This window comes from Protopterus annectens, chromosome 15.part0 (assembly GCF_019279795.1).
Source record: "Protopterus annectens isolate FY-2018-M chromosome 15.part0, PAN1.0, whole genome shotgun sequence".
In the NCBI taxonomy this organism is placed as follows: domain Eukaryota; kingdom Metazoa; phylum Chordata; order Ceratodontiformes; family Protopteridae; genus Protopterus; species Protopterus annectens.
Genome location: NC_056749.1, coordinates 495109287 through 495135697, shown reverse-complemented (window position 1 = coordinate 495135697; position 26411 = coordinate 495109287). Strand labels below are relative to the sequence as shown.

Below are 26411 nucleotides of genomic sequence, written 5' to 3'. Positions count from 1 at the left end.
CACATACAGCCACACCAGATGCCTAACTACAAAGCCAGGGAACATAAACACTAAGTTGCTTGCCAAAGGCTGAACAGAGAGAACCATGGTTAGTTGCTTGTCAGCAGCCAGGATCCACCAAGTCATTCATGCAGTCAAAGTCCACATGGACATGCTCTGAGAAATACCACCCTAGAGTATATGGAGAGACACATGACAGAGCTCTTGGACAAATGTGTCACAAGGTTGGTATTAGCCTACCGCTGACCAGCGTTCTACCTTCAAGGATGATGCCACTAATGGAACAGATAATGAGTGGCTTAGCATCCGGTGACTTTCAAAGGGGGTATTAAATACATCAGCATTTAAGGATATGGTGAACAGACTATGCTGCTTTCTGTAAGGATGGTGTGTACCTGTCCCTGCTAGAATACTGGCTAAAAGATTGTCTGCACCCCATAGTGCCTTGTTTAGGCAATGCCAAACTGAAAACTTTCAACTTAATAATCACCCCAAGGGAATCTAAAGGTGTTAATGCTCAACACTAGAAGCTTTCCTTACTTTGAAGGATGCAGACATGTCTACACTTACCAACACATGATTTAAAGCCACACAGACCACCCTGCAGTGCAGGAATACAATTCCTTCCACACATTTATATAAGCTACAGCATAGGTAGGGAATAAAGGTCCACCTTTAGCATCTTGATCAACATCTTAAACATAACTCCAGGTTGGTCAAATAGGATGATACGCTTTAGATTCTCCATGTCCAAATTCCACAATCCCACATCGTATCCTTAGAGGTTAGTGACCACCTTCTATGACCTGCAGATCATACTTAGACCCAATGGAGACACCTAATATCCCACCCAATAACACACTCTTGGGGCATTTTAACTATCCCTTTATGAACTGGGAATCCTACATGACTCCAAATTGCAGACTTCTGGATTGCAGGACTTTGTAAACCCAAACACCCCGGACCAGTTACTCCATACACCCTCTAGTGAAGTAAACATACAGGACTGGTACTTAAGTTTTTAAAATACAAAGCTTTCAATTAAAATTACATTTTCCTCCAAGGCCTGCTTCAAATAAATTCAAAGAAAGAGCTGTAGTTATCCAGGAATAATTTTCAACAGATTCAGAGTTGCACTCCAAAAATCAGAAAAATCAAACTCGTTTGTTCACCCTTGGTCCCAGAACCCTTTACTTATAAAGCCCTACAAAAAAAGAGTTGGAGACTACTTAAAAATGGGAACTGTACTTTTTACTTATCATTCATGTGTTAAATGCAGTATCCTTCCACCAACACCAAGGTCAGAAGTAACTGGTCTCACAATTCATACAAGGAAATGCAGGTCTTTCCATCATTCCTCACACAAACACTTTCCTTAGAAGTGGAATATTATGACCAAAATTAGCCATTAAGAGAAAGTATTTACATACAACTTCACACTAACATTAATTACTGCGTTTTATTACTAAACTTGTTAGCACAAAAAAATATTTCAAAGGCCTTATGTGGCTTCCCCCATGCTGTACCCTACTGATAATGTCCCCCCTTTTCTGCTTTTTTTAACATCTGGCACTCATTACCCTACCAAGCACTACTTGTTTAACAGATCACCTCTCCCAACTGCAAGCTATTCATACTGTATAAACAAATCCAAGGAACACACTGCTTACTTACTGTTCTCAGTGAAGATATAACTTACCTATTAAAGATTTTATATTTTCTAAAACTGAGTCACTAGAGATGTTTCCAGACAAATCTTGTCCTAGTTCTGAAATGAGTTTTGCATAGCCTTCATTTTCTTCTCGTAACAAATTAAACTTCTGTTGCTTGTAACTATAAACAATAAAACAAATAATTTTACCAAACTCAAATTACACATACTACGGCATATATTTTACTATGTAATCTGGCCTACAACACATTAAAAGTACAGTTGTGTACACTTACCATAAATGTAGATGTTAGAGTGTATTCACTGTTGCAAGTCATCACACTTTGGTATCTGCCTGCAGGTAGCCCTCAGTCGGCCCGAATTCCAGAGTCTTGGGATTTCTGCGTCGGATGCTGTCACCTCTTCCATGACGTCCGGGGTATAAAACATGCAGCAGATGCCCTTATATCACTTTTTCTTGCCCTAGATGTCAGCAGCCCACAAAACAGGAAGCAATTACATGGTGTGGAACACCTCCAGTAAAAAGTAAATACCATTGCCATAAGAGAGGGCCAAAAAGAGGATAGGTAGAAAGTATAGAAAAGTCAGGGGGCTGGAGGGAGGGTAACCAGGACTGCAACAGTGAATACACTTGAAAATCTACATTTATGCTAAGTGTACACAACTGTACTATGTTCTTCGCGTCTCACTGCTGCAGTCATCACACTTGGGTTGATTTCCCAAAGATGAGGAAGGGTGGAGGCAGTCAAGTATTAGGGCAGGCTAGCAGGCCTTGTAAGACTGCTGTGGCAAATCCAGCTCTGGATTTAGAAAAGATAGGCAAGTGGTAATGCTTGGTGAAGTTGTGCACAGAACTCTAGGTTGCAGCTTCCAGGATATCCCTGGTAGGGTCTCCCCTGAGAAACTCTGTAGAGGTTAAGGTAACCCTAGTGGAAGGAGTTCTGATCCCCTATGGGGTAGGTTTTCTTTGGTGTTTGTAGCAGAAATGGATGCAGTATGCTATCCATTTGGAAACTGTTTGCTTAGAAATGGCCTTGCCCTCTGCCCCTGTAGCAAAGCTTACTAGCAACTAGTCAGATTTTCTGAAAGGTTTAGTCCTGTCAAGGTAGAACCTGAGCTGTCTGTACACGTCCAAGGAGGGCAGGATCCTTTCCCCTTTATTCCGAGGATTAGGGAAAAATGTTGGTAAATGGATGGCTTGGTTTAAAGCCACACTGGATACCACCTTGGCCAAAAATAATGGGTTAGTCCTGAGGGAAACCCTGTCAGCATGGAAAATAATAAAGGATTCCACAGCCATTAGCACCTGTAACTCAGACACTCTTCTTGCTGAAGTAATAGCTAGAAGTAAGGCTGTTTTCCAAGAGAGGAATTTTAACTCTGTTGAAGCAGCAATTTCAAAGGGGGGGGGTGTGAGCTTCGCCAGTACAAAGTTAAGGTTTCAGGTCTGAGTGGGAGCTCTCCAAGGGAGCCTTAAATTGTTAGCACCTCTCAGGAACTGTCTGATGAGAGGGTGAGAAAAGAGAGTAGGCTCAGTATTACAACGAGCTGAGATGGCAGAGGCATGAATTTTAATGGATGAGAAGGATAAGACTCTGTGGAGCAGCTCCGCTAGGTAATCAATGATTTGATGCAAGATGGGCACAGAAGTGTCCTTTTCTTGATACTGACTCAAAGAACAATATCTTTTTCCACTCTTCAGCATAGGATTTCCTAGTACTATGCCTTCTGGGTTCAAGGTTAACGTCCAGCACCGGATTGCTCAGGGATGCTGGTGGTGCATTTAGGGAACAAGCCAGGCTGCATGGTTTAGGGTTTGCAGCTGTGTATGATGTAGATGCCAGGGTGGCACTGCTGTCAGACTGCAGAGGAGTGGGTGCCAGTGCTGGCGAGGCCACTCTGGTGCAATAAGGATTGCCTTGGCCTGTTTGATCTTGAGTAGTACTTTTGAGAGGAGGAAAGGCATAAATTGAGAGGCTTTCCCATATAAAGGATAGGGCCGTCCACCTTCCAAGCTTTGCTGTGAGGGTTTCCTGTTGCAAAATTTGCTCAAATGGTGTTTTTGGGGGGAGGCAAAAAGGTCCACCTCCTGTGTTCCTCACCTCTAGGTTAGAAGTTTGAATGAGTTGGGGTCGAGTTTCCACTCGTGAGGGTCCAGAAGACTTCTGCATAAGTCATCTGGCAGTGAATTGTGTTTGCCTGGCAGGAATTGAGCTTGTAGGTGCACTTGGATGCTCAAGGCTTTGTTCCACAGAGCCATGGCTAACCTGCACAGTGGGTAAGGAGGAGTTCTACCCGGCTTGTTTATGTACCACGTAATTGTGGTGTTGTCTATCAGGAGCTGTCCAGGAAGGTATTTGAAGACCGTCAGAGCATTCTGTACAGTTAGCATCTCTTTTTGAGTGATGTGCAGGGGAATTTGTTCTGGGCTCCATTTGCCTTGGATGCATTTACCTGCCATGTGAGCTCCCCATGCATAGTCTGAGGAGTCTGTTGTCAGAGTTTGGTCGGCGAGGGGTTGAGTGAAAGACAGTCCCTTGTTGTGGTTGCATTCTTCTGCCTACCAAAGGAACTCTGTACGAAGACAAGGTATGACAGGAATAACTGGTTTCCAGGTCCTGAGAGTATTGACACCAGAGACTTTTTAAGTACCACTGAAGTTTCCTCATATGCAGTCTTGCATATGGCATTAGCAGAATGAGGGAGGCCATGAATCCTAGGGCTTGCAAGACTTTCCTTACAGACAGCTGGGTTTTGTTGGCCATTAGTTTGAAATAGTTTGTCAAATGGACCTGCTTTTCTGTAGTGAGGAATGCCATCTGGGAAGCGGTGTTCAAGCTTTCTCCCAGGAATATAATTTGTTGGCTGGGCACCAGTTGTGATTTCTTTTCGTTGACTGTGTATCCCAGTTAAGTTAGAAGTCCTTTTACAAACACCAGCTGCTGAAATAGCAATTCCTGACTGTCCGGCTGAATCAGGCAATCGTCCAAATATGGGTAGATTTGAGTATTTCTCTGCCTGCAGTATGCAATGGCTGGAGTAAGGCATTTTGTGAATACTGTGGGCGGAGTAGATAAGCCAAAGGTAAGTGCAGAGAACTGACAGTGCATAGAGCCTGCCTTGAAACGTACATATTTCCGGAAAGACTCCCTTAGGAGGATGCACAGATAAGCTTCTTTTAAGTCTAGGGTGATTAACCAGGCATCTTTGGCTAGCATAGTTAGAAGCTGTTGCAGTGTAAGCATTTTGAATTTTGGGACCACCAGAAAGGTGTTGAGAATTGAAAGATCCAAGATAGGGTGCCAAGAGCCCTCTTTTCAGGCCACCAGGAACAGTCTGGAGTAGAAATCTTGTCCCCTTTGTTCTACTGGAACAGGTTGTATAGTCCTGATAAGGAGAAGGGAAACTACTTGCTTTTGAGCCTCTGCCCACTGGTTTGGAGGAAGGTCTGGCAACCCGCTTGGAGTTGGCAGTGAGTTGAAGAAGAATCTGTATCCCTGGGATACAATGTTTAGAGCCCATCGGTCCTGACTAATGGACATCCAGGTTTTTGAAGGGCAAGTTTTCCCCCTAGGGGCACAAGTAGTTGGACATGGCTGTGTTTTCCCCCTAGGGGATCAAATAGTTGGGCATGGCTGGGAAGGATATTTGGAAAGTCACTGTGAACTTTTTCCATATGGGAGTGGCTTACCACTCCCGGCTTTTGAGGTGGAAACACGCCATTGTTTAGATCTCTGCATACCCTCAGACTTTAGTCTTGGTGGTCTGTTCCCCCTGGGTTTGGACTGTGAAGGAATGAGGGGGACTGGAAAGGATCATTTTTTTGAAGGTCAGTGCCTACTGAATCAAGGTGACTGCACCTGTAAGAAATCTTTGACAGCTTGCATAGACTTCGCTTTTTCTTCCATCTTTTTAAGAACTACTTCTGCTTTGGTGCTAAACAACCGCTCCTGATTTAATGGAGCATCTAGTAGTTTTGCTTTGACATGGTCAGCAAGACTTGTTCCTTTAGCCAAGCATGCCTTCTCAGTATAGTGACAGCAGCCCTGCAAGATGCTTCTAAGGCATCAAACCCACACTGCACAGTATGTTTACTAAATTGGTTTGCAGAATGAATTAACTCTTGTAAATCTTTATTTTCTGCACAATCTGGAGGTAACGCCATTTTTTGTTTAATTAGTTCCATAATACATTGGTGGTACTTCAACATGTGAAACTGGCGATTCAAGGCCCTGATGGCAACAGCTGCAGAGGTATATACCTTCTTACCCAATCTGTCTAAAGCTCTAGAATCCCTGCCTGAAGGGGTAAGGATTTTGCTTGTAGTAGCCTTATTGCCTTTAGGTCTCTGGGAAATGGTCTCTGGATCCGCAGTAGGATTTGTAAAGAGAAGTTTGAGAGAGTCAGATACTCTGTAGTACCGGTCAGGTTTTCTAGGAGCTGGTGGTAAGACATCATGATTAAGACTGGACTTCAAGAAGACATCTACAATATCTACAATATCCAGGACAGGGGGCAAAGCTAGAGGCCTGTGCTGAGATGAATCTAAAACTTCCCTGAATCTATTTTTGGACTGAGGATAGTCCTGGCATTCCCAGCAGAATGGATTCCTCTGCATCTGAGTCCTCATAGGAAGAGAAGGGAATGTCCTTGGTAATCAGAAGGGTCAGAGACATCAGACGCATGGGTCTGTAGAATCCGAAGGAAATTCAATTTTGTTTTTTGGCAGGGGAAGGCTGGCTTCCCCTAATTAGAGTAATAAGGTCTTCAGCCACTCTAAGCATTTGTTTTTGTAGAGCGAACTCTGGGCATGAGAAACCCTGTAGTTTTAGTTGGAAATGAAGTTGTTGGTTTAAAATGAAGACCAGTAGGTTGAAATACAGAGTCAGAAGCCGGTGCCTGCACAGCGGCTCCAGACCCATCCAAGGTAGACACATCTGCAGGTTCCATAGTCTAAGAAGCATCTCGTGGCATACCGGACTCCAAATGGGTCTCAGCAGAGGACTGCGAATCTGTAGAAGCGGGCATCAGGGGCTGTAAAGGCAACTCACTGAGTACTGGCGGACTGGCGACTAGCTTAGAAGTGTTGTCGACAGTTTTTGACCTATGCAATCGGTCTCTGTGCTTTTTCGGAAGATAGGTAGTTGGATGGCTTACTGAAGCCATTTCAGAATAAAGAGGACAGCGAAAGAATTTAGCTGCAAAAACAGCCAGATGATGAATGATTCGGGCGTTAAACAAGGCACAAAACACAGCGAGCGACGTTGTTGTCTGGGCCTAAACAGGTGACGCAGTAAGAATGAAAATCTCAATGAGGTATTTGCGTTCCACAGGCAAGACAATTGTTAACTTTTTCTGACATCGGTTAGAGCAAGAAAAAAGAATCCCCAACAGGGTACTTAGCTTTAGAAGACTTCAGGTCTGAAACTCGAAAAAACTAAAATTTCAGGTAGCAGCCAACCGGCACTCGCGAACTGCTGCTGCTTCGAGCTCCTTCTCAGCAAGAAAGACTGGGGTAATGGCGTCGGCTGTATGCTTTATACCCCTGACATCGGGCCGACAGAGCTACATACAAGGCAGATGACCCAAATAGTGATACATGAAGAACATCTGTAGGTATGATGTAACATTACTGCATCATGCAATCGTCTAACATGTTAGAATTGCTGTCAAAACTCTAATATGTAGTATTACTTAAAACTCAAGCAAAACCAGTAAAGATTCCAAACTAAGGCCATTGCTTTAACACTGCCAAAAAAAAAAACCTCCTGGACTTCAGCCACAAATGATTAGCCTGCTGAGAATTCAGACACATTATGATTAAAGGTGGACTAACAATATGCACCAATTAGTCTGCAAAGCACAGAGTCATGCTTTCAGCTTATGAATGCTGTGGTAAGGTCATGGCCACAGCTAGAATAGCTGATGCTCTAGAAAACTGAATATGGCTTTCATATATAAGCTGAAATGTCTGGTCCACCACTTTCCCAATCTCAAAAAAAAAAAAAAAAAAGTCCTACAAGAATCACTTGAGAACTATTCAACAGCTTTGTTTTATTTAATACTTAACTTCTGTCCTTAGCTAGCATCTCTGTGCGAGCCTTTACAGCAGTCAGGGACCACTCTGTAGGTACAAGGTGTTATGGGATACAAATGGGGACGGCTAATGCATGAAAAAAAGTGTCGAAGCAAGCACTTCAGTAAAACACTATTTATATATTTATTTTGTGTTACTGGCGAGGGGGTTGGGATGGCATTGGGCCTTTTGACTTCGATACACAAGCCAAATTCAGCTTTGTAGAGCAGCGACTACTGTAGCTATAGCTGCTCTCTCTCGCAGGCATTTCACCAACAACCTTACCACAGCATTCCATGCAAATTTAGCATACCAATAGATGACAGAGTAAGGGATCACCAACTCAGTAGCATTTCTTGTGCAAAGAGTTTGTGAGAAGGATGAGATGTGGAAGTTTTCCACATATGTCCCTGAAAGAGTACCTCCTCCCCATGTCTTAGCTCAAGATTCATTATAAAGGAGGCTCTGTTTCAAACATTAGTTTAGGTTTTCTGCCACTTTATTGTGCTGGGGAAAGTACAGTTGTTTACACTTACCATAAATGTAGATGTTCAAGTGTATTCACTGCTGCAGTCATTACATTTGGGTAATCTGCAGGCAGGTTGCCCTCAGTCGGCCTGAATTCCAAAGTCTTGGGTCCTGCATCAGTTGCTGTCTCCTCTTCCATGACGTCAGGTCATCAGGGGTATAAAACATGCAGCCGAAGCAATTTTCTTTAGTTTTTCTTGCCCTAGACGTCAGGTGCCCCAAAAAAGGTAGCAAAAAAAAAAAATATATATATATATATATATATATATATATATATATATATATATATATATATATATATATATCTATACATATATATATATATATATATATATATATATATATATATACATACATACATACACACACATATACACACACATATATATACATGCATCAATATAAACGTTACCTTCATCTACATGCAAATACACCACATAGGTTGCAGAAGATAGAGAAGGAAAGATAAACTCCAGAATGAAAGGGGGATGGTGGGAGGGTAACCTGGACTGCAACAGTGAATACACTCTAACATCTACATTTATGCTAAGTGTACACAACAGTACCATCTTCTTCGGGTTTCACTGATGAAGTCATTACATTTGGGTAGAATCCCAAAACTATAGTTGGGAGGCAGGAGCTAAACAGCAGTAGGTGCGGCTATAAGGCCCTGCAGAACTGCAGTGGCAAAGCCTGCCCTGGACTTAAAAGTAGGGGGGCAAATGATAATGTTTTGTAAAGGTGTGAACAGAACTCCAAGTAGCAGCCTCTAGAATGTCTTTGGTTGGTACTCCTCTCAGAAAGGCTGCTGAAGTAGCTGCAGCTCTGGTGGAATGAGACCTAATGCCCTTGGGCACAGGTTTACCATGGTGTAAGTAGCAGAAACGGATGCAGTGGCTTATCCACTTTGAAATTGTCTGTTTTGAAATAGCCTTTCCTTCTGATCCTGCAGCATATGTCACTAGTAATTGCTCAGTTTTTCTTAGAGCTTTAGTCCTGCTCAAGTAGAATCTTGGCTGTCTGTGTACGTCCAAGGAATGCAGAATTCTCTCCCCCTTGTTCTGCAGATTTGGATAAAAGGTTGGCAGATGAATTGTTTGGTTAAGAGCCACATTGGAAACTACCTTAGGCATAAATGTAGGATTTGTCCTCAGAGAAACCCTGTCTGGGTAAAATATGATAAAAGGCTCTACAGCCATGAGGGCCTGTAGCTCTGACTCTTCTTGCTTAAGTAATTGCTAGTAGCAGAGCTGTTTTCCATAAAAACTTTATATCAGCGGTAGCAGCTGGTTCAAACGAAGGCAGGGTGAGCTTTTCCAATACATAACTGAGGTCTCATGCTGGTAATGGTGATCTTCTAGGAGGCCTTAAATTTTTGTCTTCTCTAAAATACTGCTTTAGTAAAGGATGAGAAAAGATTGGTGGCTCTGTATTGTAATGAGCCGAAACGGCACAGGCATGGATTTTAATTGATGAGAAAGATAGGCCTTTGTCAAGCATCTCAGTTAAGTACTGTAATATCTGAGGAATATTTGGTTCTGCTGTATCAGTTCCTTGTGCTGGATTCCAAGCACAGAAACTCTTCCATTTATCAGCATAAGATTTTCTAGTATTAGGCCTTCTGGCTACCAAAATGACATCCATCACAGATTTACTGAGAGTTGTTTGTATAACTACTACATGATCAGCCATGCCGCCAGGTTCAGTGTCTGGAGTCGATTGTGCAAGATCTGACTGTTTTTGCTGTGACAGTAGGTGAGGTCTGAGGTAAGGTCCATGCTGGGTATTGAGACAAGTTCCTTAGGACTGGGCACCAGTATTGGCAGGGCCAGTCTGGGGCAATTAGTATCATCTTTGGTTTCTCTTGTCTGACTTTTAGGAGGACCTTGGGAAGAAGAGGCAGAGGAGGAAATGCATAAACTGATAGGTTTTTCCAACTGAAGGATAGGGCGTCCACTTTCCATGCTTGTCTGTGATAAGTCCTTGTGCAGAATCTTTTAAATTGATAATTATGAGGAGAGGCAAACAGATCTATGTCTGGGCTCCCCCATTTCTCTGTTATCATGCTGAAGACTTGTGGATTTAGTTTCCACTCATGAGGGTCCATAAGGTTTCTGCTTAAATCGTCTGCTAAAGTATTTTGTTTTCCTGGCAGGAATTGAGCTTGAAGATGCATTTGGTAGGTCAAAGCTGTGTCCCACAGTGCCATGGCTAATCTGCAGAGAGGGTATGTGTGTGTGCCCCCTTGCTTGTTTATATACCATATGACCGTGGTGCTGTCCATCTTTATCAGTACTTGTCCTGGATGAAGTAAGTCCTTGAAGGCTGTTAGGGCATTTTGAACAGCTAGCATCTCTTTCTGGTTGATATGTAGATGCATTTGTTTTAGGGTCCATATGCCCTGAATGCATCTTCCTGCCATGTGGGCCCCCCAGACATAATCTGATGAGTCTGTTAAGGTTTGGCTGGCTGGGGGATAGAGTGAAGTCCCGTCCCATGTTTTGGTGACATGCCTTTGCCCACCATAGAAACTCCTGTTGCAGGCAGGGAATGAGAGGAATCATTGTTTCCAGACTGTGTTTTGTTGACTCCATAAACTTTTTAGGTACCACTGAAGTTTCCTCATATGCAGTCTTGCATATAGAATCAGTAGGATGCAGGATGCCATGAAGCCCAAAGCCTGCAGAATTTGTCTTGCAGATAACTGGGTTTTTATTAACATCAGTTTGAAGTAAGTAGTCAGTTGCCTTTGCTTGAATGGAGTGAAGTAAGCCATCTGGGCAGTTGTATTCAAGCTTGCACCTAGGAATGTTATCTTTTGAGAGGGTACTAGTTGTGATTTCTTTTCATTTATTGTGTACCCTAGGCATGTTAGAAGCCTTTTCACAAACGCCAGGTGTTGAAGATTAAGAAGTTAGGTACCTACCATAACGTTCCATGTTAGTTGTCTTCTTCTCGCCTTCTTTCTTGCTGGTTGGGTTTGGAGCCGATCCTCGGCTCCGACTCTGCCATCTTCAAAAGCTCAAGAGCTGCTTACTGGCTCGAGGCCCCCTCCTACATCCCATGATGCCTGGCGCTAGATACCCAGATCTTGTTTGGTAACCTAACTACAGACATAATAATAATCATGATAATACAGTAACTGTAGCAGGACACAGGAAACTACTGGAGAGACCGACAGTCAGAAGTAACAGCCAGAGAAGACTCAGCCAGTGATAAAGAAGCCTAAGGAACTATTCTCGGTCTACTAGGACAGGGGGATGGAGGGTGGGATGCAAGAAAGAAGGCGAGAAGAAGACAACTAACATGGAACGTTATGGTAGGTACATAACTTCTTAATGTTAAGTTGTCTATCTCGCCTTCATTCTTGCTGGTTGGGACAGCGTCCCTAGCACCTCAATCCTGGGTGGCTCATCGGAACAGACTCTTCAGAACAGTGGAAACCAAAATCAGCTCTGCTTCTGGAAGCCACATCCAGCTTATAATGTGAAATGAAGGTATGTGGATTAGCCCAGGTAGCTGCCACACAAAGTTTTCATTGGCAATCTACCTGAAAAGCCACAGAAGTAGCTAAAGCTCTGGTGGAGTGACCTTTGGGTTTAGCAGGAAGGTCTTTATTTCTCAACTGATATATAAAGGTAATAGTAGAAGACAACCACCTAGATAAGGTGACTTTTGACACCGGTATGCCTTGTTTTCCTTCAGCGTAAGACAGGAACAACTGGCCTGATTTTCTGAATTGCTTGGTTCTATGCAAGTAAAAGCGTAATTGTCTATGGACGTCCAACTGATGTAATTTGTATTCTGCCTTGGAATAATTCAGAAAGAACACAAGCAGTTCAATGGACCGATTCAAATTACAAATCAGAAGTAACCTTTGGGAGAAAGGAAGGATTAGTCCAAAGAGAAACTCTACCATTGTGAAAAACTAGGTAAAGAGGACAAACACAAAGAGCCTGAAGTTCAGAAATTCTTCTGACCGACGTAACTGCAACCAAAAGAAGGGTTTTCCAAGAAAGAAACTTCAAGGAAAGTACAGTTTTGTACCTACCATAAATGTAGATGTCCGATAGGAATGCATCTGCAGTCCTTACAAATGGGTTGTCCTGTCAGGCAGCCCTTCGGTCGGCCGGATTCCAAAGTCTGGGTCTGGCCTCGGCTGGTGTCGCACTTCACCCGACATCATAGCTGCAGTTATTCGGGTATAAAGGCATCAGCCGACGCCATTTTCCTCAGTGTTTCTTGCCCCAGATGTCAGGTGCCCTCTTGGAAGGCTAAATTTGGATAAATGCCAATGTTTCCAAATAGTAGAGAGCAAACACAAAAAATAAGCATGTATGTACATATATACAAACAGATACACCATAATAGATCCCCCCCCCCCCCAGCTAGCTATAAGTTGGGTAAATACCCTAGGAGTACCACAGAGGGGAAGGTGGGTGGGTAATCCTGACTGCAGATGCATTCCTATCGGACATCTACATTTATGGTAGGTACAAAACTGTACTGTCCTTCAAGGATGCATCTGCAGTCCTTACAAATGGGTAGAATACCATAGCCAAACTAGGGGAGGAGGAAGAAGAAATTATGGTGTAGTTAGGATCCCTTGCAAAACAGCAGTGGCAAAACCTGCTCGGGATCTAGAGTATAAAGGTAAATTATAATGCTTGGCAAATGTATGCACGGAGGTCCAAGTATCAGCCTCTATAATGTCTTTGGTAGCCACTCCTCGTAAGAAAGCTGTGGTAGTGGCTGTAGCCCTTGTAGAGTGAGGCCTGATGTTCTCTGGAGTTTTCTTTCCATGATAGGAGTAGCAAAATCTAATGCAATTTCCTATCCACTTGGAGATTGTCTGTTTTGAAATTGCTTTTCCTTCCCTTCCTGTTGCATATGCTACCAGTAGCTGGTCAGTTGTTCTATTGCCCTTGGTCCTGTCCAGGTAGTAGCGTAACTGTCTATGTACATCCAAGGTATGCAACAGTCTTTCTCCCTGTTCTGTGGGTTGGGAAGAATGTAGGTAGGTGGATAGCCTGATTTAAAGACACTCTGGATACCACCTTAGGCATAAATGTAGGATTTGTTCTCATGGACACTCTATCTTGATGGAAGATCAGGAAGGGTTGCACTGCCATTAATGCCTGTAGTTCAGATACCCTTCTTGCTGAAGTGATTGCCAGCAGGAAAGCAGTCTTCCATGATAAGTATTGCAAGTCTGCTGTTGCTGCTGGTTCGAAAGGAGGAAGTGTCAATTTTTCTAGCACAAAGTTCAAGTCCCATGCTGGCAATGGTGGTTTCCTAGGAGGTTTTACATTTTTAATTCCTCTCATAAATTGCCTGAGCAGAGGATGTGAGAAGACAGGAGGATCCACTCTGTATTCTGCTGAAATAGCTGATGCATGTATCTTGATGGAAGAATAGGACAGGCCTGTGTGGAAGAGCTCTGCCAAGTATTCCAGGATGTTGGCTATGTTTACCAGTGACACATCTTCTCCCTTTGCAGTACTCCAAATGAGATATCTTTTTCATTTTGCTGCATAATTCTTTCTTGTTGAGGGTCTGCGAGCCTCAAGGATAATGTCTTTAACCCTTTGGGATAAATTTGGGTTAATTGATCTTATATAATGTTCCAGGCAGTCAGCTGCAGAGTTTTCAGGTTTGGATGCAGGATGTTGTAGTTGTTCTGTGTTAATAGCAGTGGAACCAGGGGTAGTGTCCATATTTGTTCCCGAGACATGCTCCTTAGTAATGGGTACCAATGTTGCCTTGGCCAGTCTGGAGCTATCAGAATGATCCTTGGACGGTCCTCTTTGATCTTCAATAGCACCTTGTGCATCAAAGGAAGTGGTGGGAATGCATAGGCTGTCAGGTTTTCCAACTGAAAGATAGGGAGTCCACCTTCCAAGCAAGTGGGTGGTACGTCCTTGTGCAGAATTTCTTAGCTGGTGATTGCGTGGGGATGCAAATAAGTCTATTTCTGGCAGTCCCCATTTCCTTGTAATGGCTTTGAAGATGTCCGGATGCAGCATCCATTCGTGGGCATCCGTGGAAGTCCTGCTTAGTATGTCTGCTAGAATGTTTTCTTTTCCGGTACAAAATTGCTTGTAACTGAATGTTGTAGCTCAGAGCCACATTCCATAGGTCCAGTGCCATCCGGCATAGAGGGTATGAATGTGTGCCTCCCTGTTTGTTGATGTACCACATAACTGTGGTGTTGTCCGTCCTTATCAATTGACCTTCTAGGAGAAATGGTCTGAATGTCTGGATTGCCATTTTTACTGCCAGCATTTCCTTTAGATTTATGTGCAGGTGCAGCTGGTCTTGAGTCCATAAGCCTTGTATGCACTTGTCCAGCATGTGGGCCCCCCAACCGAGGTCTGAGGCGTCCGTCGTGATGGTTTGGCTTGGTTGAATGCTGTAGAAGGGCAATCCTGTGTTTGATTGACAGGCCTGTGCCCACCATAGGAACTCTTGCTTCAGGCATGGTATTATTGGAATTTTGGTTTCTAGGCTGTGCTTGTGTTGAGACCATAAATTCTTTAGGTACCACTGTAGCTTTCTCATATGTAGTCTGGCATGAGGGACCAGTATTATGCAGGATGCCATGAAGCCCAGGGCTTGCAGTACTTTTCTTGCTGTTAGATGGTTCTGCTTTGTTAATGCCAAGAAGTAGAGAGGTAGTTGCTCTTGTTTTTGTGCAGTTAGGAACGCCATTTGTTTTGATGTGTCCAGATCTGCACCCAAAAAGGTTATTCTTTGGGATGGTATCAGCCTTGACTTTTTTATATTGACTGTATATCCCAGGGCTTGTAACAGGTAAATGACTCTTTGTAAGTCTTCTGTGAGTTTGTTTTTGTTGTCCGCTTGTATCAGGCAGTCGTCCAGGTAGGGGTAAATTTGGATTCCCTGAAGCCTGCAATGCACAATTACTGATGCCAGGCATTTCGTGAACACTCTGGGCACAGTAGATAAGCCAAAGGGCAATGCTGAGAATTGATAATGCTCTGATCCTGCAAGAAATCTGAGGTATCTTCTGCAAATTGGTCGTATGGGGACGTGCAGGTATGCCTCCTTGAGATCGAGAGTTACCAGCCAAGACTCCTTGCCCAGCATGGGAAGAAGCTGCTGTAGAGTCAGCATTTTGAATTTTGGAACAATGAGGAATGTGTTTAATGCGGACAGGTCGAGAATAGGCCTCCATTTGCTCTCCTTTCTTGGTACCAGGAAGAGTCTGGAGTAAAATCCCTTTCCTTGTTCCATAGATGGTACCTTTTCCACAGCTCTCATCTTTAATAATTGGTTTACTTGTTGTAGAGCTTCTGCCTTTTGATTCGGAGGTAGGTTTGGCATTCCTCTCTTTCCTGGTAGAGTATGGAAATGAAACCTGTAACCGTGGTGTATAGTTTGCAAAATCCACTTGTCCCTTGTGATGTAATGCCAGTTTTTTGAAAATAAAGTTAGTTTTCCGCCTAAGGGTGCTTCTAGTTGTTCCCTGGTAGGCGGTGCCAGAGCCAAGTCACTGTGATTGTCCTGTTGCAGTGGTGGTGGCTGCGTCTGTGCCTCGCTGGTTGTTACCCTGCCACTGGCGTCCCCTGTAGGCACCCCTGGACTGGTTTCTGCCTCTTGAACGCCTATTCCTGCCTCTCTGTGCTTTAGAGGAGTCTGGAAAGGACCAGTTTTTGGAGGGCCAATTCCTGCTAAACCTTGGAGGCTGGACCTGTAAGAAATCTTTCACTGTTTGTACAGATTTTGCCTTCTCTTCCATTTTCTTCAGTACCTGTTGTGCAGGAGAACCAAATAAATTGGCCTTGTCCATGGGAGCATCTAATAGTTTTGATTTGACATGGTCCGGTAAGGTCTGCTCTTTCAACCATGCATGCCTTCTGATAACTGTGCCAGTCATAGATGATCTAAAGGAAGCCTCCAGTGCATCATAGCCACATTTTAAAGAATGGTTACTAACTTGCTGAATGTTATGTACCATTTCCTGAACATACTTCTTATCAAAAGGTTCATCAGAGGACAGTTTTTTAGTTAACTGGTCTAGCATAAATTCTTGATATTGGATCATATGAAATTGACAGTTCAAGGCCCTAGCTGACAGAGTAGCAGAAGTGTAAACTTTTTTACCCCATCTCTCTAAGGACCTGGATTCCCTTTCGGAGGGCAGGGGATTTTTAGTAGAGGTAGTTGCTACAGCCTTAGGCCCCTGGGAGATGGTCTCGGGATCTGCAAAAGGAGCCTTGTATAGATGGTGATGTGTGTCCGGGACCCTGTAGAACCTATCGGGCTTAGCAGGGGCCGGAGGTAATGAAACAGGAGGAGTACAAGCATCATTAAATGCATCATCTACAACAGAAAGAACTGGAGGTATAGCTAAAGGCCTATGTTGTGGTAAATGCAGAAAGGTTCTAAGCCTTTTCCTGGAGTCTGAGAAATCTTGGCCCTGCCACTGAAATTGTTCCCTCATAGCATGCAAGGTTTCCCCAAAGGAAAATTCCTCCGGTGGAGAGGCAGAAGGAAAGGACTCTTCAGCATCAGAGTCTTCGTAAGGGGAATAAGGAGCCTCTGGAGGGTCTGTATTATCTGTATCAGAGGAATCATCTGTGGACACTGGCTCAGGGGACTCTGCTCTAGGTTTCTTCTCTGGAGGTGGATGAGAGGCCCTGTCTGGATGAGGCTGGGATCCCCGGATTAAAGAAATGAGATCCTCTGCCAGAGAAAGCATTTGGATACTGGAGCTGGGCCTGTGAGAGGGGGTCTTAACAGGCACAGTTTTTGTAGCTTTAGCTGCTTTAGCCCTGGCAAAGGCCTTAATGGACATGGCTGCAGGCAGCCTAGCAGCTCCACGTGCAGGGGTGGAAATATCCAAGGGAATAGTGTCAGATAATTCCTGAGAAACCGCAACTGCACGTTGGATTTCTGATGTCGATTCCACCAGGTTAGAAGAGGCCTCGGTAGAAGGCATGTTTTCGGCTGAAGAACCGCTTGCTCGGTTTCAGCCGAAACCAAGACACTCGCGGTTGGCTTAGAAACCGCGGACCGCGAGTGTCAGTCCTTTTCCTTGCGGTTTTTGGAAATTTGTGAAGTCGGATGATCCGACGGCATAATATAAGCAAAATCAGAGCCGAAAAACTGTTCTGCAAATTCCGACCGACGTCTAAGCGTCCGTCGGTTAAAAGAACCACAGGCTTGACAAGCTGCTACGTCGTGGTCTGGGCCTAAACAAGGTAAGCAGTAAGAGTGGAAATCTTTATGAGGTACTTGTTTCCCACAAGTTAAACAGTTATTCACTTTTTCTGACATCGGCTGAGGCAAGAAAGAGTCCCCAACGGGGTACTTAGCTTTGTAGAAGTCTTCGAAGTAGTATTCGGTAGTAGTAATCTCTGGTTCTGACCGACCGGCACTTGCGAACAGCTTCTGCTTCGGGCGCCACGCGGCAAGAAAGACTGAGGAAAATGGCGTCGGCTGATGCCTTTATACCCGAATAACTTCAGCTATGACGTCGGATGAAGTGCGACACCAGCCGAGGCCAGACCCAGACTTTGGAATCCGGCCGACCGAAGGGCTGCCTGACGACAGGACAACCCATTTGTAAGGACTGCAGATGCATCCTTGAAGGACATCAAGAAGCTGCCGGTTCAAAGAGGGGCAGTATCAGGGAAGCTAAAATCAAATTCAGATCCCACAGAGGCGGGGGATCTCTTACTGGGGGCCTGAGTAGAGTGGTCCCCTTCAGAAAGGCTTTACAAAGCTTATGGGACATGATGCTTGAATCAGATAGGCCCGTATGAAAGTTTGAAATTGCAGCTAGCTGAACTCTAATCGTGACAGAAGAGGATCCAGTTCGAAAAAGTTCTGCTAGAAAATCTAAAATATGGTGCACAGGGGCTGAAAAGGGATATATATTCATGTTCTCTGCCCATAAGGAAAAACGTTTCCACTTACTAGCATAAGTCTTTCTAGTGGTCGACTTATGCAAGGATAAGATGATTTTACGCACCGAATAGATGATGTTGGGAAGCCTGGCTAAAGTCAGAAGTGGAGAAACCAAGCAGTGAGCTGGAGAGATTGAAGAGATTGGTGCAGCCCACCCGATTGATGGATCAGGGGATCTGGAATTGGGTCCAGGGCTGCTCCAGAAGGTGATGATGCAGGAAGGGGAACCAAATTTGTCGAGGCCAGTAAGGGGCAATGAGGATCATCTTGCATCCCAGTGTGGTAGCTTTCTGAATTAGTTTGGGAATCAGGGGGGAAATGGAGGGAATGCATAAAGTCCCTGGAGCCAATCGTGAACTAGAGCGTCTCTGGGGAGGTGTCCGGGAAGAGACAGGAGAGAGAAAAAATTGTCACACTTGCTGTTGAAGGGGGTGGCAAAAAGGTCGCAGCAAGGCTGACCCCATTTGCAGAAGATTCTGTCCGCCACAGTCTGATTGAAAGACCACTCGTGAGGCATGAGAATTGCTCTGCTCAGCCTGTCTGCTAGAACGTTGCACTTCCTAGGGATGTGCGCTGCTATCAGAAACCGTTGGGAAGAGATCGTCCACTGCCAAAGTCTGAGTGCTTCTCTACATAAATGGTATGACTTGGTTCCCGCCCTGTTTGTTGATGTACCATACCACTGACATATCGTCTGTTTGAATTGCAATGGTCCCGGTGGGAAGAGAGTTCTGAAGAGCTTGCAACGCTAAAAGCACGGCTCTCATCTCCAAGACATTGATATGCAGATGGTACTCGTGAGGCTGCCAGGTGCCTTGGACTGTTCTGCCCTGATAATGCCCAGCCCCCACCCGATCAGGGATGCGTCCGTGGTCACCGTAGTTACTGGGGGAGGAAGAACGAATGGTCTGCCTGGTGTAATGATGGGGAAACCATCCACCAAACAAGTTGGTTTTTGCATGACTGTGATCATTATCCTGTGAGACATCGGAAGTTGCTGGAAAGACCATTGTGTGAACAGCATCCACTGAAGAATCCTCGTATGAAAGCGTGCAAAGGGGACTAGTATTATAGCCGCTGCCATGAAACCCAATGTTTTTAGGACAAATCTGGCCTGAATCTTTTTGCATCCTAATAATACCTGCACATGTCGAATGGCTAACACACTGCCTACCGGTAGAGTCGCTGACATGTCCTTTGTGTTTAAGTTTGCGCCTATAAAGGTGATAGATTGACAAGGCGACAATGCAGACATTTCGAAATTTATTGTGATGCCTACAGTGGAACATGTTTGGATGGTGTAGTCTCTGGCTAGCAGCAGGTGATGCCTGGCGGTTGCAGTACGGAGCCAGTAGTCTAAATATGGAAACACCTGGAATCCTTGCCGTCTCAAGTGAGCGGTGACTACGGCCAAACATTTGGTGAACACCATGGGGGTTGTGGTGAGACCAAAGGGCAGCGCTCTGAATTGATAATGACTGGCTCCCAGCCGGAAGCGGAGAAATCTTCTGGAGCGTCTCTGCATTTTGATATGGTAGTACGCATCCTGAAGATCTATGGAGCACATCCAATTGTCCTGACCCAAAAAAGGTAAAATGGACTGTAGCGTGACCATCTGGAACTTCGTTCTTTGAACAGACCTGTTTAGTCTGCTGAGATCCAGAATGGGTCTCCAGTCCCCTGTATTTTTTGGTACCAAAAAGAACCTTGAGTAAATTCAGGATCCTTGTTGGTCTGCTGGGACTGACTGGATGGCTCTTTCTTAGCAGTTTTGAAATTTCTTGAACTGCTTGCTCCATTAGAGTGGGTGGAACATCTGGAAGGTATTTGTTGGGAATGTAGGGAGTGCGAAAGAAGGGGATTTTGTAGCCTTCGGATAGGATAGAAAGTACCCATTTGTCTTTTGCTATACTTTGCCAGGCTTCTGGGTACAGCGATAATCTTCCCCCGACTGCCTCCGAAGGTGGAGAGCCGGGCAGCACTTCAGGGATGCTGGAAGGGCTTGTCAGAGAAGGATTCTCTTTGGCCCTGATTTTGCGGACCCCCCGTTGTTGTTCCCTCCTCTGCCCCTGGAGGGGACCTCTTCACGTGCGTCAGGCACGGCTCCCTGAGATTCCCGGAACCACATCTTCCCACTCTTCTGACCCTTGGGATACGGTCTTGGAGTGGAAAAGCGGACTCCAACGGCACAGAGAGTCTTGCTTTCCTGCTCACACCTGGTAAGGGTATCCTTCACCTGTGGTCCAAACATAGCAGAACCATCAAAGGGGGTGTTGGTGAAAGACGCTTTAAAGGGTTCTGCAAAGTTGTATAACTGCATCCAAGCGTGTCTCCTCAAAGCCACACCAGTGCCTGCGGCCCTACTCGCTCCATCGACTGCATAAGAGATGAGCCACATGGAGGAGTTTACTACAGAATTTAGAGTCGCCAGCTGGGAGGCAATCTTAGCCTGAGCCCCCGCAGCTGATGGCTCTTGAAGGGTATCTCCTAACTCTTTATGGAGATCCCTTTGAAGGCGGGTAAAATGGCACAAATAGTTCAGAGACCTCATGGAAAAGGTCGCTGAGGAATACATCCGCTTCCCATATCTGTCCATCGTCCTAGATTCCTTATTAGGGGGATGGACAGACGAAGTTTCAGCCAACTCCTTTTTAGTGGCCGCTGCTACCACCATGGCATCAACGGGAACACCCCTGGTCAGAAATTGCTTGTCCTGGGGGGCGGTGATGAATTTTGTGGGCCTACGGGGAGCTGGTTCCATTGTGTCTGGAGCTGACCACACCTTTCGAGCCACCACCGACATTAGTGGATCGAAAGGCGGAGACACCCAGGAGGTGGAAGGTCGGGAACCAAACGCGTCCAGGAATACAGACATCCTCGGAAGGGTTAAGGGTAGTCCAGTTCCCCCTCTACCTAAGGATTTCAAGGATGTCTGAGAAGGAGACGTCCTCAGAGGGGGATCTCGGGGCCCCTTCAGACGCCTCCAAATCGGTATGTGAAGTGACAGACTCAGGGGAGTCAACATGCTTCCTCTTGCATTTTCTCTTTCGAGGGGGCTCCTCTGAATGAACAGGGGAGGCCTCGGAAGAGGAAGATGCACCCAATGGGGTACCCTGGAGCGCTTGTTCCCCACGCTTGGGGTCTTGGAGGAGGGGCAGAGGCAGGAGCAGGCACCTTGGGGGGAGGAGCCGATGAGGTCGACCGTGAGGCTGACTCAGATGCCAGCACACTCATGACCTCAAAGGCACCCCTTCCCGATGCCATAGAAGGCTCCGGCTCCGAAGAGACCGAAATCCTTCCCGGCACGAAGAGGGACGGCTCAGAAGCTGATGTAGGAGCCGAACTCACCTGCGCCGAAGCTAGAGATGGAGAACAGGGTCGGACAAGGGTCGGATGCCACTCACCCCCTCAGAGCCGACGAGGGAGTCCCGGTGCTCAGATCCCTCCAAGGACGGCACCATGGAAGAGATCGGAGCCGATAACGGCACCGAAAGGGGAGGTATCGGTGCTAACGGACCCAAAGTTCCAGCCACAGCATGCTCTGGCTCCGAACTCGAAGGATGAGTCGAAGGAGGAACTATTGGAGAAACAGGTAGAGCCGAACCCTGGTGAGGTGGGCTGGATAGCATTTTTGCCAGGGCCTGTGACTTTAAAAGCCTGCTCACCACTCTCTCCAAATCATGGTCAGATAGCATAGACGACAGAGAAGAGTGGGATCGATGACTCCGCTCAGATTGCAATAAGGGTGACCCTGAAGCAGAGTGTGTCGACTCCAATGATGGTGACCTGGAACGTTTCCGACTCCCTGACTGTTCCGATGGAAGAGTCGGAGCCTACTGAGAGATAAGTACTTAGGCTCAAGTCGGAGCCGAAGTTGACGTAGAGATAGGTACTTCGGTTCCAGCCGGAACCGAAGTTGAAGCAGAAGCCATACCCGGCGATGGCTCCGGGCTGGGAGCCGACTGCTTCGATGGCCTAGAAGGTTTCACTGACCGAGTCTTGACCAGTGATCCTTCAGGTTTAAGCAAACCCCTCAGGATAAGCTTATTCCTACGCTCCTGCAGGACTCTGACTAAAGGCTTGACACACCGAGCAAGAGTCCTGCAGGTGTAGGGAGCCCAAGCAGTAGACACAGGAAGTGTGACCATCTGTCAGACATTTTCTGACAGCATGAGTCACACTTCTTGAATCCCGACACTTCAGTGTCTTTAGACATTCCTGTAAAGGAAAATCAAATACAAATAACAAGTAGAGTGGAGAGTAGGTAACTGAAAAAAATGCACACAATTCACACAAGTTACCACGCCCTAACACACACACACACTATAATAATATAAGACCTACAAGCTACCACAATTTTACTAAAAAGAAAACTTTTGTCTACCTTAAAAATAAAACAATGATAAGCCTCTAACTAAAACAGCTTACTTTGAAAGGTAAACGGGGATGGGGGAGGGAAAGGAAAAACTCTCCAAGGAGAAAATAAGTTTTGCAGGGGGGAATAAACACTAACAAGCTGCTATAGAATCTAAATATATGAACAAAGTGAAAATTACGACCTGAGCCAGTAAACGCAACCTCGTAGCAGAAGCGGCAAACGAGATCTGGATATCTAGCGCCAGGCATCATGGGATATAGGAGGGAGCCTCGAGCCAGTAAGCAGCTCTCAAGCTTTTGAAGATGGCCGAGTCGGAGCAGAGGATCGGTTCCGAACCCAACCAGCAAGAATGAAGGTGAGATAGACAACTTAACATTGTCTTTGCTCTCTGCTTGAATGAGACAGTCGTCCAAGTAAGGGTATATTTGTATATTTTTTTGTCTGCAAAATGCAATTACTGGTGCCAGGCACTTTGTGAAGACACTGGGCGCAGTAGACAAACCAAATGGCAGTGCAGAGAATTGGTAATACATTAAGTCAGCCTTGAATCTGAGGCATCTTCTGCACGATTGTCTTATTGGGACATGCAAGTATGCCTCTTTTAGGTCAAATGTCACCAGCCAAACATTCTTGCCCAGCATGGGCAGAAGCTGCTGTAAAGTCAGCATTTTGAATTTTGTAATGTCCAGGTATGTGTTCGAAATTGATAAATCCAGTATTGGCCACCAGGCCTTGTCTTTTCTGGGTACCAAGAACAGCCTTGAATAAAAACCTTGTCCTTTTTCCTGTTCTGGTACTGGTTGAATGGCCCCCATTATCCATGGGGGACGTAACCTGATTCTGTGCCTCTGCCCATTGATTTTGGGCAAATCTGGCTAACAGTTTGCCATTGGCAGAGTGCAGGAATGGAATCTGTATCCCTGTGACACTACGTTTCGTACCCACTCGTCCTGGGTTAACTGCCAATTTTGAGCAAAAAGTGCTAATTATCCCCCTAAGGGTGCTGCCAAAAGTTAAGTGCTTGGTGTAAGCAGAGGGAAGTCATTGGGACTGTTTTCTGTAGGTTTGCACTTTATCTCCTCCAGATTTGGAGGTAGAAGTGCCCCATTGCTTTGACCTGTATGAATCTTGTGCCTGGTATCTGGAACCTTTAGGGCGTCTGGATTTGCCCCTTTGAGCTCTGTCTGACACAGGAAAGGACCAATTCTTTGTAGGCGATTGTCTACTGAATCTTCATGGCTGCACTTGTAAGAAGTCTAACAGTTTGCATAGACTTAGCTTTGTCTTCCATTTTCTTTAAAACCTCTTCTGCTTTAATACCAAACAGAGTATCATGCTGTAAAGGTGCATCTAGAAATTTAGCTTTAACATGATCAGGCAAATTCTGTTCCTTTAGCCAGGCATGCCTCCTAATCACAGATCCAGTAACTGCAGCCCTGCAGGAGGCCTCTAAGGAGTCAAAACCACATTGCAAAGTATGCTTTCCAACCTGTTCAGCTGCATGCAATAATTCCTGCAATTCTTTATTTTCTGCACATTCGGAAATCTACATCACTTTCTGTTTCAGCAATCTTATAACATGTTATTGATACTTAAACATATGAAACTGATAGTTTAAGGCTCTGATTGCCAAGGTTGCAAATGTATAAATCTTTTTCCCCATCTGTCCAGTGCCCTTGAATCTCTGTCAGAGGGGGTAGGATTTTTATGCTGTTGAGGCCTTAACTCCCTTTGGACCCTGTGAAATGGTTTCAGGATCAGCAGCAGGGTTTCCAAATAAAAATTTATGTGAGTCAGGGACCCTGTAATATCTGTCAGGCTTACTGGGAGCAGGAGTTAAGAAGTCAGGGATCAAGCTGGACTCAGAAAACACAACATCCACAATGTCTAAAACAGGGGGAACGGCCAAAGGCCTGTGCTGAGGGAGAAGGAAATCCCTGAGCCTCTTTTTTGATTCAGAGTAGTCTTGACTCTCCCAGTGAAAATGCTCCCTCAAAGTATGCAAGGATTCCCCAAATTAATAATCCTCAGGAGGAAAAGCAGATAGTATAGAGTCCTCTGCATCAGAATCCTCACAGGGAAGTACAGATAATTCCTGATCAGAAGAGGAATCATTAGAAACAGAAACCTGATCTGAATATTCATAATCAGTGTCTTGCCTAGGCCTCTTAGGAGGAGGATGGGTACCCCTGATCAAGGTAATAAGATCTTAAGCCATTTTGTTAATCTGTTTTTTAGGCATAGAGGCCTGTGCACGTGGCTCATGCATCGTTTTTTTTAGTTTTAGAAGTTGCTTTTGTCTTTGGTTTTGCAGCTGTCGTCGGTTTGATATACCAATGTTGAGGTCTGAATACACCCTCAGAAGCAGGTGCCTGCTCAGCGGCTCCTGACCCATCCGAGGGAGATACATCCGTCAGTCCAAAACCTTGAGTATCTTGCGGCATGCCAGACTCCACATTGGAGTCGGTAGAGGCCTGCGACTCGAAGGTAGTAGGTATCAGTGGCTGCGAAAGCGCCTCACTGAGTACAGGCGAATCGGCGACTGGCTTAGGAAAAGCTTCGTCGTTGGTTTTGGATCGAGACTGCCTTTCTCTGTCCTTTTCTTTGTGTTTAATATGTACTCCGGTAGTCGGAGTGCTATCAGACATTTCTGGGTAGTTAAATCTGTTTCCAAAATACTTTGAGGCAAAAATATACCGAAGCTTAATAGTGTGTTGGTTAAATCTAGCACAAAACCGACAGCCAGGCATGTTGAGATCAGGGCCTAGGCAAGGAATACAGTATAAATGGACATCCTTATGGAGGTATTTGATTCCCACAAGTAATACAATTATCAACTTTTTATGACATCGGTATGGAGCAAGAAAAAAAAGTTTCCCCAACGGGGTACTTAGCTTTACTGAAGACTTCGGTCCTGAAACTCAAATTTGAATATTTCAGTAGTCAGAGACTGGCACTTGTGAAATGCTTCTGCTTCGGGCACCACGCGGCAAGAAAGAGTGGAGAAAATGGCGTTGGCTGCATGTTTTATACCCCTGACGACCTGACGTCATGGAAGAGGAGACAGCAACCGACGCAGGATCCAAGACTTTGGAATTCAGGCCGAATGAGGGCAACCTGCCAGCAGATTACCCAAATGTAATGTCTGCAACAGTGAAACAGGAAGAACATCAAACAGATCTTCACCAAATCCATGCAAGTACCATCGATAAGCTACTAATCTAAGTTGCAAGGGCAAAAAGAAACAGGTAGGCAATAATGACTGCACAGTCTGCTTTAAAAGCCTCTACAGCCCTACCTCATGCTCACGTGAACAGATCCCGAGGTCCTTCCCTGTCTCAGTAAGAATGGAGTTAAGTCATCTGTTCCATGGACGTTATCTATTCAAACATCCACTGTTATGGTAAACTACACACACACTGTACTAAGTTCACCATAGGGATCACTGCCACAGTACCATTACTTTCACACCAATAAAGAAGAGAAAGTACAGTTGTGTACACTTACATAAATGTAGATGTTAGAGTGTATTCACTGTTGCAGTCACTGCATTTGGGTAATGCTGCTGGCAGGTTGCCCTCAGTCGGCCTGAATTCCAAAGTCTTGGGTCCTGCGTCAGTTGCTGTCGCCCCTTCCCTGACATCAGGTAGTCATGGGTATAAAAGATGCAGCCGATGCCATTTTCTTCAGGTTTTCTTGCCCCAGATGTCAGGTGCCCCCTAAAGGGTAGCCAAATTTATGTATATACATTTATATATATAAAAACACATGCACCAATATAAACTTTACCTTCATCTACAAGCAAATACACCACATAGGTT

The 26411-nt window shown here is 45.1% G+C and overlaps 1 protein-coding gene across 1 annotated transcript in view; it reads right to left on the bottom strand.

Moving 5' to 3' along the window:
* The window catches only part of LOC122789851 (THO complex subunit 2-like), a 2067217-nt gene that overhangs the window by 1427919 nt on the left and 612887 nt on the right, over window positions 1–26411 (bottom strand). The window contains exon 7 of the mRNA XM_044057285.1: window positions 1700–1833. Coding sequence (XP_043913220.1) covers window positions 1700–1833 — 134 coding nt within the window. The remainder of the gene's footprint in view (window positions 1–1699; window positions 1834–26411) is intronic.